We start from the raw sequence: 13547 nt of genomic DNA, 5'->3' as shown, positions 1-13547 counted from the left end.
CATAAATCACAGGACCAAAGCAAATATATTCCAGCCGCAAAGGGCTATGTAGTCGTCGGGTAGATTAATCCAGTGTACATGTCCACACGGTTCTCGTCTAGGTCTCCTCGGGTGAAAGCGCCATGAAAGCAGCCCAGCCTGGATAAGAACTCTAGCTAATACGAGGAAGCGTTGGGGATGCTGGTCACTGTAGAACTTTAGCCGCACGATACACTATACACAAATAGACTATTAATGACTTAATAGAAATATGTCGCACTCGACGGTATAGCGCCAAACTCTGACAATTCAGTTATTAATTCGCACGCGGTCTCAATGCTCTATTCTGGGGCCAAACAGGCCATACTTCACCGCACGTTGTATCGTGGGTGAGGCTTCAACTTATTGGGTAACTCTTGACTTCTGACTAAGTAAGACTAAGTGCTTCTGTATTCACCTGCGCCATATTTATATGCACGGTGAACAAACTAGTGCCAATCTCATTTCTGTCGCGTATCCCTGGGCAAGGCCGGGCATGTCCAGACATGTCTTGACGGTGACTTTGAACCTGACTCCGGAGGCGCGGCTCTGGCGCCGGTGGACCGCTGTCAAATAGGAGAATGAAATATTATGGTCTGGGCTAAAGGGATATTCCGTGTATATGTACAAGGAATATACAAGGGATATCAAACGATATACAAATATTATGCAATATATATCAATCAATAAATACATATATTCGGTTTAATCTGACCCTTTGTAACACTAGTGGTCTGCAAGGGCCTTGAAATAAAGCCCGAGCCCTGCCCGAGCCCTTGAACTTCAGGCCCTGCCCGAAAAGAAGCCCGACTGTAAATAATATTTTAAGCCCTAGCCCGCGTGAAAACCAGAAAAAAATTATTATTATTATTATTATTATTATTATTAAAATATAATTTTTTTTGTATTTGTTTTAAATATTCGAAACACGGTTTTATATGAACGTAATAAATAAACAAAACTAAGAAGCATTTACATAGCCTGTTTCGCAATGCCGTCTCTCCCAGTGCTCGCTTATATAGACTGACTCACACTGTCACACATCAGCCTCGTAAAACGTATTGAAGGCTATAGAATCTTCTTTGACACACGCACACACACACAACACACAATAGCCTACTCAGTCAAACAAACAAACAGAAAACACAAATCAGATTTCGAGCAGAGCAACGTAATGAAAATCACAACAAAACAAGTAGCAGTCGCGACCCAGCAAATAGTAAACATCACTCACCAGACGTCAGCAACGCGTTGAACACCGTTAACAAAACCGGCTACATACATCCCAAGAACAAATTAAAACGTTCGCCAACTGGCTATATTCCAACACAACCAATCGAGTTGAACTTGTCCCCTGAGTTCTCTCTGCGCGCTGCAGTAATTACATCCAAATGTTTCTCTGGCGCAAAAGAGAAAGCGAATCTTAAAACGAAGGTTATCATATAACCCTAGTTATATGAAAGAAAGAAAAAAAAACGCAATACAAAAATAAAAAAAATAAAAAACGGCGGTGCCCGGGCCCGGCCGAGCCCGAATTATTTATTAAAAAAAAAAAACTACCCAGCCCGAACCCGCCGGGCCCCGTCGGGCCTGGGCAAGGTTGCAGTGCACTAATTCATACCCTGATTTATATCACATGTTATTCCTAAAAACATGGCGAAATATGGAATTTTACCATACAAATGGACTGAATGGAGTATTTTCTGATTTATGGAGTGATAAAAAGGATATCCAAAATCCCCTCTGTAATAACCTTTGGCTCTAATATGTCAACAAAATGAAACTATAAATTTGAAAATGGATTTATCCAATGTTCAGATTTCTGTCCTGGAATTATATGCAAATGTGTGCATATTTAAGTAGATCATGCCACATTTGCATATTTAAACATACAATTTCAGAAAACTTGTAATACAAAAAAGTCTTGTCTTAATATAAGTAATCAACTTTCAACTTTCATTGTGATATCTATTAGTTTACCCTAGTCACCTGTAGTGTCTCACCTTAACCAATCACTCACAAATCATGAGTGTTGGCTACCATTCTGTTCTATCGTGTAGGGCTGTCCCGAATACCATTTTACAGGCTTTGAATATGCCTTGGTGTTTCTGAACGAGTATTTGAATACTTTCTCAAAAACACTGTTAAAAACAATAAGATTAACATTTCATAATTAACCAATCAATCACAAATCATGAGTGTTGGCTACCATTCTGTTCTATCCAGTAGCAACCGGCTGAGACCGCCACCGTCAAATTGCGTTGGCAACATGCATTCTGAAATACTGTTGTACTACCAGTATGCTTCTGTGTGTATAGACAGCTGTGTGTGAGACTAGGAGAAGTGGGGTCGGGACACACACGGAGTGTCGAGTCTTGACTTTAGGCACATAGCAGACATTTACGCATATAACATAACATAGAACATTTTCGCATATTGTTGCGGTCAAAAATAGTTAATAAAAGGGCGGTAGGCACAGGAGAATGACCCTCTCCCTCTGTGCTGTCCGGACCAGCTCTGGATCCAGGTGGGACTGGTGACCGTCCATAACGAGCAGCAGCGGGCACTCCTCCGTGGCATGCTTCAGGAAGTGGTTGGTGAACCACTTCCTAAATAGTTCAGAGTCAATCTACCCCGCTGGCGACTTACCGTAGAGGGCATTGGGGACTCCCTCCCTATTGTAGGTCCCTCCCAGGTAGCCCCCCTTATAAATAATAAAAGGGGGGACGTCCTCCCCAGCCGCTTTGAGGCAGGCCAGGACTGTGATGTGTTCCCTGGGCCTGCCTATATGCATGCTTCGTCCCGCGGGGCACGACGACCTTCCTCCGATTGGAGTCCAGCTGAAACCCTGTCTCTTCACAGTTATAAATGTGACTGTTTCTCCCTCAGCCTGTACTCCTCCATGGTGCTGGTGAGGAGCGTAAAATATTAGTCTATGGCCCCCCTCTTGGCGCAGGCTGCCCTCCCACGGTCAATGGTGTCCGGGATCCGGATCGTGAGGCGATGGTGTTGCCTCTCCCGGAAATTGATCCACCACGTCTGGCCAAGGGATGTTTTTTGGTTCCCTGTGTGGCGGAGGTTGTATATGGCCAGAGCGTGGGCCAGGATCTGCGGCCTTGTCAGCAGAAACCCATAATGGCAGAGTACAAGCAGTACTCCACCAGGGAACTCTCATCTTCAGGGGTCAGATAGGTTCTCCGGCCGATGTTGCAAGCCAGAGCCACCCTTCCGCTGAGTCGGTCGGTCAGGCTGGACTTAGGGACCCCGAACACTGTGGCTGCCCGCCTCGCACTACACCTGCCTGCTCTGACCTCCGTTTTTTTTTTAGAGAGAGAGCGAGAATTATCTATCTCTATGGATGCCCCTAACTTGTTACTCATATAATCTGAATCAGTAATGTATATTAAACGGTTACTCCCTGAGTCCCCCATCCCACAAAGCCACAAACAACAAATGTCTATGTTTCAGATTTTTGAGAGTAGCTGATGTTCACAGGTCTTTAAGAGAGAGTTGATTTCTTTATATACACGGAGAGAGAACACATTTGTAAAACTTATGCATATTATCTATCTCTAATGGATGCCCCTAACTTGTTACTCATATAATCCGAATCAGTAGTCTCATAAAAATCGGTTACTGCCCTCTCCCACAAAGCCCCCTCCCCTCACAAATAAAGAAAGAGGGACAGAGCAGATACAGGTTATTAAATGATAATCAAAAGGAAACACGAAGTTTTCATAATGCTGAATAATGCTTGGTTTTATAACACAAGGGGAATTGAAACTATACAATCATATATAAAAGGATAACGTTAACGTTAGATATCTGTGTGTCAAGTTAAAAACCATTCAAAATCACAGTTAATTATTTTTCATGCAACATCTTTTTTTCTTATAATATTTCTGCGCCCCTTCGTTCATCACGTCAGACAAAATTAGATCTCTGCTTAAGATTACAATGTATTTACCCATTTTCGTCAGACATAACACTGGCTATATGGCTAGCAACATAGCCAAACTATTTGACGTTATCTTGGGGCAACTAGGGAGTTAACGGACAACGATTAGAGGCTACTCGTACTTGGAAAACACCGTTGCCCAAAACACATTCTAAAGATTCCAACTTATTTTTTTTTTATTTTTTTTTAAACTTAAGTTTTTATTTTCATTTCTTCAACAACATACATAGACAACATTCATAGACAATACACAGTACATAAATATAAAACAAATACACAAAATTATTCATTTCCTTGTATCCTTTTCAAACCTCTGTGATGTCGTTACTTCCCCTCCTGTATTCTTCCCATTTTCCCCATTTCCATTCAAACTTTTCTTCTTGCAGCCTCAGCAGATGTGTGATTCTCTCCATTTCCTGTATCCCCTCTACCAACTCTATCCATTGATCCTTTGTCGGCCCTTCTACCTTGTACCACAGTTTAGTTAAAGCTTTCTTGGCTGCCACTATCAATATCTTAAATAAATATTTGTCTTCCCCTTGGATTCCTTCTTGTGACAGATTCCCCAAATACAACACTTGGCCTCCCTGGGGTATTTCATATCCTATTATTTCATTTATTATCCCTCCTATCTCTTCCCAGTAGTGCCTTATCTTCTGACATCCCCAGAATATGTGTGTATGGTTCGCCCCTTCCTGTCCACACTCCCTCCAACATGTTTTCTTTGCTGGTGTGTAATTGCTAGGGATGGGTACCGAATTCGGTACTTTTGAGGTACCGAACCGAAACACGTCGGTACTACAGAGTATCGAATCAAGTGAGAAACCGTTTTTTTTTTTTTTTTTTTTTTTAATATACTTTATTATTTTATTTTTTTACTTTTTTCTTTTCATGTCAACATTCACACGCACAATATATGCTTACCTAGGATTTGACTTGATTCAACAACAAAGCAGTCGGAGCAATGACAAGCCGAAAACTGTCGAAATTGTAGTTATTTGAAGTTTGGATTTTTTTTTTGCGACTGAGGTAGGTAAATTACATTTCTTGAGACTAAAGTACCGAAAAAAGGTACCGTTGGGTACCGGTATCGATTCACAGGTACCGGTACCGGTATCGGTTCAAATGTGAAAGGTACCCATCCCTAGTAATTGCCCTGTATTTCTGGTGTTATAAAGTATCTAATTATATTTTTCCACCCAAACTCCCTCCATATCCTTGATCCTGTGGTTGTTTGTTGTGTCTTACATGTGTCATACCATTCCTCCTCTGTTATCTCTATTTCCAACTCTCTTTCCCACTTTTCTTTTACATACAATGTTGTATTTCCCTTACTGTCCATTATTGCCTGATATAGTGCTGATATCACCCTCCCCTTCCGTCCTTCGTATGACTTTACCATTATCTTAATTACCCCATTCTGTTCTTTGTCTCTATCTTGCTTTATTTCCTTGTTATAGTAGTCCCTAATCTGTAAATATCTAAAGTGGTCCCTATTCTCTAGTCCGTATCTTTCTTTCAATTTTTGTAGAGTCTGCATCTCCCCTCCTTCTGTCATTGTGCACATTGCTGTTATACCCCCCGTTCCCACCTCTTGAACCCATGGTCTTCTATCCCTGGTCTGAATTTGTTGTCGTGTGCTATCCATCTCAGTATCTTAGATTCTTTTTCTAGCTTGTATTTCTTTACTATTGTGTTCCATATGTTTATAGTGAATCTGGTGGATGGGTACCGAATTCGGTACTTTTGAGGTACCGAACGCGTGTAGCTTTATGCCAAGCAAGCAGTGCAAAAACTTACCGTAGTGGCATGCAGTAATGCGCCTTTCATTTTCCGCCGCCCAGCGCCCAGGTCGCGCGGAAATAGGCTGTCTATTGCCATTCTCTTTGACAAACTCTAACCTTAACCAGCTCCTTAACAACGCCTAAACTTAACCGTTCTAACCTTAACCAACTCCGAAACAATGCCTAACCTTAACCATAGAAATTATATTGCCATTCTCTTTGACAAACTCTAACCTTAACCAGCTCCTTAACAGCGCCTAAACTTAACCGTTCTAACCTTAACCAACTCCGAAACAATGCCTAACCTTAACCGGCGAAAGAATACACGTTAAAAAAAAATCACGTTAAAAAATATTTTCGATGGGATTCGAACTCGCCAGCAAACAAGCCATAGGATCCACAGCCATGTGTCCTTGCCAATTGAGCTAGTGCCAGATAGTGAATAAGAGGCGGTGACTTATATATATTGAGCTCCAACCAAGGCGGGATCTCATGCGCATGCGCGGGCACCTCGCGCGAGCACGCCGGCGCACGCACGCACCTGAGCGAGCACGCCGCCGCCGGTGCACGCACGGTAGCATTTGTCTGAAAAGAAGGGCGCTTTACCGCACTAGCGTGCGGTGACGAATGCGGAAGCATTTTTGCACTGCTTGCTTGGCATTAACGTACAGGCGTACCGAACCGAAACACGTCGGTACTACCAAGTATCGAATCAAGTGAGAAACAGAGAAAAAAAAAAAAAGTATTAATTTTTTTTTTTTTTTTTTTTTTTTTTTTACTTTTTTTTTCTTTCATGTCAACGTTCACACGCACAATATATGCTTACCTAGGATTTGACTTGATTCAACAACAAAGCAGTCGGAGCAATGACAAGCCGAAAACTGTCGAAATTGTAGTTATTTGAAGTTTGGATTTTTTTTTACGACTGAGGTAGGTAAATTAAATTTCTTGATACTAAAGTACCGAAAAAAGGTACCTTTGGGTACCGGTATCGATTCACATGTACCGGTATCGGTTCAAATGTGAAAGGTACCCATCCCTAGTAATTGGATCTAGTAGTTGTTCCTGTCTTCTGAACAGCTCCCTATCTCCTATCAGTGCCTGCACTTTGAATCCCTCTCTTTTGGTTTCTATATCTTTCCATTTGGCCTCATAGTTCACATTGCACCAGCATGCTACTGTTCTAAGCTGTGCTGCATAGTAATAGCTTTCTAAACTGGGTACTGCCATCCCTCCTTTCTCCTTTGGTAATTGTAGAGTCACATATCTGATCCTTGGCCTTTTTGTCTGTGTATAGTTTGCAGATTCCAACTTCTTACTGGTACATATACGTTCATATCTAATAGTCTTTAGATGACTAAATATAGATGAATACTCATGAAATTTGATATATATATATACTCTAAAATAAGTATAATTTCACATCACCTACATTTCAACGTCAAAATCCCAACGGTTTAGAGTAAAAAAAAAAAGGATGTTACGAAAAATGGGGCGTGGCTGAATTTGGCCATGGGCGTTCCTAGACAAAGAGAGTAACCGAGATTGGCCTATGTTCCGTTAATGTCATACAGTCTGGAGAGATTGATTTATGACGTGATGTCATTTGTGGTCCACCGATGGACCGCTCGGGCTAAAGAGGTTAAGGTTTGGATTTTGTGTGCCCTGTATGCAACATTCATGTCATTTGTCAGTCACATACCTGTTTAACCTCTTAACATATTCATGGCCATTGGGGCCCGTCTAATCCCACTCTATGAGGCCAGCTTTTCATTACAAGTTTTCATTGTGTGTGATGTTGTTTGTAGAGCTAAATCTATATTTCATATTATTGCTATGTGTCCATTGTCATTGTCAATTGACAGTATAAACCTTCCCTTCAATATGCCATAAAGAAATAATTTTTTCATCAATATGTTCCCATTTTATAGCGTCGTGAATATGAACGTTATATCGGAATGGTCTAGGGTAATTCCTGCAAAGCTAGTTATAGGGCGCTAAGCTAATAACGTTAAATCGATTGGCGTTTCGGCCCTACATAAGCTAGAGTTAAAAATCAAAATGCATATGATCGGTATCATGGTCCACCACGAATGCATGAAAGGGGGGGGGGGGGGCAGGGAAGTCGTTTCTGATTATTGATTACCAATAACTGCATTTGTTATTGCAACAACATACGTTGACCGGGTGGATGGCTATGAGAACGAGGCCCGATCAGATTGAAATTTACGTCAAATCAAAAATAATTTCCCAGTTATTGATCGCCATCTGGTAGATCGATATGTCCATTGGCTGATGCTATATTCCTTTACTGCATACTGAATTCGGCGTCACAAAAAAGTATTCCAGGCAATCTGGTAAAGCCATAGCTTCAGGCTAACAGAAAAGTTAACCCGGAATGAAAAAAAAGTGACACCCAGTCTGCAACGGAAAACTGCATTATCGAGACAGCGCCAATACCAGGATCTGGCCGGTACTGCACTTTCGGAGTCCGGATATGCCGTTTCCAGCCAACAGCTCCGTGCATACAGCTCCGTGACATTGAGTAGGATATTAAAATGGAATAAAAGCAAAACAGAGTGGTAACACGTATATATACGTGGTTGGCCACGAAACGGTTAAGCATCGGACCAATACATTGTTGGAATGTGGAATTTGCCACCTTTCGATCGTCACCACACTCAAACTCGACCTATTGCGTGATTCCATTCTCAAGTTACAAGATGAAACATCCGGCGTCATTTGACGAGCCTTTATTTTTTTTTATTTTTGCATTTTTTTTTTGCATTTTTACAGCTTTTCTTGGTCACGCAGGACCGACAGAGGAGAGGGTGCTAAGATCTAACCCGGGTCGGCCGCGTAGGTGCGCGAGGCACTATGGTATGCGCCACGAGGGCGCCCCTTGACGAGCCTTTCTGACTAGTGACCACACCCGTTTGTGAGCAGTCCTGAACTGACCAGTCACTGTTGATGGCGAAAATGACCACCGTTGTAGCCAAGGAGCGTCTGCTCCGAACGCGATCCCAGACGGGCGCTGACAGTGGGGGAAGGTGACGCAAGATGATGAAGAAGCCCATTGTTTTGCCAAGAGCCTCCGAATGAATGGGAGTGGATGGCCATTTTGGATAATCATGCCACACTTTTACTGGTACACACTTTACAAAAACCTTTGTAAAACATTCATTTTCCATGAGATCTTTATGAACTTTGCACTTGTACATAATACTTCAGGCTATGGAACCATTATGTTTTCCAGCTCCTATCTCTCAGCTGTAACTTAAAAACAGGCATCTGGCAACCAGTAAAAAGAAATTTGAGTACACAAAACCTTTACTTCAGTGTGTTCAAACCTCTGTTACTCTATTTCATTAGCACTCAAAGTGATTTTTCTTTATTGTGTAAGAAACTTCAGGATGTTACATTTTAAAAGGGACCAGATTCATGCATGTGCTATAAGTATAAAGTATAATAAATCGCAAATTACTTTGGGTATACAATCGTCAAAAACAAAAATAGCCCCATTTTTGCCCGATGCTTAACACTTTGAGTGCTAGCCACGCGTTTTGTCGTTAGTTCATGCCGCCAACGCTATATAGCGTTTGTTTGTCGTATTTTTTTTTATTGACGATTTGAATTCATATTTCATCAATCGAGCCTCAGGTTAGTGTTGCAGACTCTGAGCTCAATTGGGAAGATACCGCCCCCTATCGTCTCTCCCTGTGTAACTGCACCCCATTACTTTAGACTGATGGGGGGGGGGGGGGGGGGCAGGCCAGTTTCCTCATTTTACTTTTCCGTCAAGCCAACTGAAGAATCCATTGTGATTGCCGGCCCGGAAAACGCGTGGATTATGTATTTACAGTACCCAACGCTGAATCAATAAACGCAATCGATATTTGGAATGGCGATCAGGAATTGGAATAATCTTTTTGGATAACATCTGATCTGAGGTAAGGAATTAATTTTACCAGTCTTAGTATAATCAGAGCTATTTTCACAGAGATATCAGCGTTTGCCCTGTGTGTGTGTGTGTGTGCGATCAGGAAATGAGAATCGATATTTCAGCCCGCTTCTATAGCGTGCATAAGTACACATATACTATCAATAATCTAGCGTTTATTTGAAAACGATTCATAAATAGGCAGAAAAATTACAACGTTTTTGTGTATGCTATAAAACGGAAATGAAGCGATTAAAAAAAACAATCCGTTTCAACAATGTTGACTGCAAACAAGTCATTGATAAACGACGGGGGGATTAGACACATAGCCATAATTTAAGACAGAGATTATGCGTTCACAACGCTATCATTGAAGTGGGTGGTGGCATTTAACGGGGGTAAGGCGCACCGCATGGCTGGTAATCAAAGTGTTAAGTAATGAACTGCACTACTTGTGTTTTTTTTGTTATTTTAGAGATGTTTTATACTTAAAGTTTTTGGCCTGTGCTACAAAACTAGCAACCTCTGTAGCACCAGTGCTATGTGCAAAAATAAGTTAGCGTAAAGCCCTGGTGGTGGTAATAGTAGTATGAGTCCAGTCGATGGAGGAAGTACACGTTTGTTCACTTTATATAAATTGCAGTCCACCTGCTGCGCCATCTGACCGAAGCCGACCGTGGGAATTTGCCATCCTGTGCACCTCATCTCTTTTTTCATGGGTTTTTTCATGAACATTTGTTTTAGGGGAAACACTCAAAGGCATAATGTTCTTTACTCACATCACTAACCCACCCCCCACACATGCTGACTGGCTGTGTAGCATTAATGCCTCACGATTTATGTACCTGTGCCAGATGGTCCCTGCGGACGGGTTTGAAGTTTCTCGGCGTGTCTACGTGGACTTTGAAGGCATCACCCTGCGGAGAAAGTTCCTGACGGGCCTCGAGCCAGAATCCATAAACATGACCATAGGTACGTGTGTCGGAGCACTCTCTGGTTTGCATTTGAATGGCATGATCCATATATACTAAGGTGTATCTATGAGGGGATATATATATATATATATATATATATATATATATATATATATATATTACTGCTATCAATCGAACCATCTATGTCTCTCTCCAGGCTCTCTGCAGATCCAGAAACTTGGCGCTCTGTCAGAGCTCTCGTCAAATGGAAGAATGCTGTACCCTGTCGGTTATCAGTAAGTAACCAATAACACTCGGTATCTCACAGTGAACCATAACGCTCAACCATAAAAAAAGCTACTTGGGATAGTTTTTCAGTCTGACTTGTTGTCTGGTGAAGGGGATGCGCCTGCAGCTCACTCTCTGGCTCTTCTTACTTTTACATACTTTCTTCATGGAGTGAACTCTTAAGTCTCAATGAATGTCCACCATTTACACAAAATACGTTCCTGTGCAGCACATGATGAAAACAGACATTGAAGTGTGTGTGTCCCCCTCCCCTTAACCTCTTAAGCCCGGAGCCCTATTTTCAGAAAATCCGCCTAAAATACATACCTCCCCTCCCCTTAACCTCTTAAGCCCGGAGCCCTATTTTCAGAAAATCCGCCTAAAATACATAAGTAAATGGAAGATTGCTCCACTTCTACAGGGTCCATTTGCATGTTCTTGGTATCTAGGGACATTTATGGACCTCAGTGAATGTATTCCCAGCTGCAGTGAGGACCAAGCCTTGCATCACGTGTCCCCTCCGGTACACGAGGAGGCAGCTGTCGCATCTTTTCACCTGAACAGCGCGATCTCTCAGTGGCGAGGAGTAACGCGTGGGAGGCTCACGCTGCCCCCGTCACTTCCTGATTCTGCTGCACAGGCGCACCAACCGACCTGTAGGAGTTGCTGTCCACAACGTCCAATCCCCACCCACCAGCTTTCCCACCCCTAACACTGCCAATTGTGTTAGTATGAACGACCAGCCAAGCTGGTAGCAACGCCGAGAGCTGGGCTCGAACCCAGCATCTCCTGTGTTAGTGGCGAGCGCCTTGCCCACTGCGCCACTTAGCCGCCCCAGGACCCATGCAATTTGAAATATTATTATAGAATATGGGGCCTATAAATTACCTTATTATAGCCAACTTGCACATCTATGGATCGGGCCAAATCTACTCTTTCCAATGTCGGAGTTCAATTTGGATTTATCACCAGGCGTGCATGAAGAACCGAGAATGAAATCTACTGTAAATACAGTCAGCTTTTTATTTTTGCGACAGGTCCGCCATTTGGAATCAGTTTGCAACGCCGATTGCTGCTAAATGTTCACAGAAGGTAGACACACTAACTGCGCTCCAAACTATGCCAATAATGTTCAGTTTTGTGGTATATAATCCAGATAAATAAGATAAATAAAAAATTATAATCGGGAAGTAATTTGATTCCAGAACGCTGGTGAACCCAGGGGCGCCTGAGTGGCGCACCGCATACAGCACTACGGTGCAACACGGCCGACCCGGGTTCGACTCCCGGACCCGGTGATCTTTGCCGAATGTCTTCCCCGATCTATCTCCCATTCCTCCTCTCTTTCTCTCTCTATTGGACTGCCCGGTAGCAAAAATCAATAAAAACCTACAAAAACATAACTTGTCCGAAAGGACAAGTAACATTTAAGAAAGCTGGAGAACCCTAGGAGATGTAGTTTTTCAAAATGTCAATGCTCATTGAAAGCCCTGTCTTTCCTTCATCATAATGACTACAGCAAAATGGTCGCTCGGATTTATTTCCTGTCGAAATTTGCGATCTATTGAATAAAATTCCTAAACTCATATTTCATTAACTCATTGGACGCCACTCACGAATTAAGTCGGGTTAACAAGCCATCGCTTGAGCGCCAAACCCGAGGAAAGTCGGGTTTTCTATCGTTATTTATTTTATTCGATATTCCCATTCATAATCCATCGAGGGAGCCTGTGTTATCATTTAGAATGAGTCTGAGATCGCAAACGTCCAATACCGCCGCCTTGCGGCCGGTATTGCACATCCTTAGAAACTCTCTGGCTTGGTCTGTACGTCGGATCTAAAAAGTCCAGTCCGGGTTTTCCTAGTCGGGCATGGCGAGCGGTTATAACACATGGATTGAGGATAATCAAGCACTCCCTGTTCATGTTCTTTGGTGGATTATGTTGGCAACACGATCGACATCAATACTTGGAATGGCGATCAGATAATTGGAATGTTCTTTTTGGAGCTCATCCTAGTCAAGGTAAGGGCTATATGGTATCAATCTTGCGTTGATCGAAGAATCCCTTCCCCGCGATTCGGACGTATGTGTGTGTGTAGTATTCCGTTGGTGATCGAGGCATATAAACCCCCCCCCCCCCTTTCATGCATGCATGATGAAACATAATACCGATAATATAGCGTTGATTTCAGATTGAGTGTTGATCCAGGCGAGGAACGCCACGGTTTCTATTGAAATGCACTAAACGCTGGGATTACACAGGATTATACTCATATTCACCACGGTATAAAACGGGAATGTATAGATGAAAAAAATTCTTTCTTTTTCACAAATTGAACGATAGATACTCAATGTCAAATGGGCAATCGTTTTATATCCATAGCTATGATATAAAATATGGTTTGAGCCCTGCAAACAACGCCATGTATCCCTATTCTTTAAAGCGGTGGCGCTCTTACCACATGGCCCACAGCGACCTCTGGCGCACATTGAGTTAATAGCACTTTAACCTATTGGTAAACAAGCGTATTGCTGAAAATATACACTGACTGCTGTTGTGACATGGTTAGGATGTTTACTGTTGGATACAATTGGGGGGGGGGGGGGGCGAACATTGTCATACAGTCTAGACAGATTGATTTAT

At 42.4% G+C, this 13547-nt stretch overlaps 1 protein-coding gene across 2 annotated transcripts in view; it reads left to right on the top strand.

The window, feature by feature from the left end:
• LOC311227688 (histone-lysine N-methyltransferase 2B-like) overlaps positions 1–13547 on the top strand; it is a 164691-nt gene that overhangs the window by 121688 nt on the left and 29456 nt on the right. For both annotated transcript variants that reach the window (XM_084313440.1, XM_084313439.1), the window contains exons 26-27: positions 10555–10672; positions 10832–10910. In XM_084313440.1, the coding sequence (XP_084169566.1) occupies positions 10555–10672; positions 10832–10910 (197 nt within the window). The remainder of the gene's footprint in view (positions 1–10554; positions 10673–10831; positions 10911–13547) is intronic.

Source organism: Notolepis coatsorum (genome assembly GCF_963971535.1).
Source record: "Notolepis coatsorum genome assembly, chromosome: 4".
NCBI lineage: Eukaryota > Metazoa > Chordata > Actinopteri > Aulopiformes > Paralepididae > Notolepis > Notolepis coatsorum.
The sequence above is the reverse complement of the archived record's forward strand: the minus strand, read 5'-3'. Positions and strand labels throughout refer to the sequence as shown.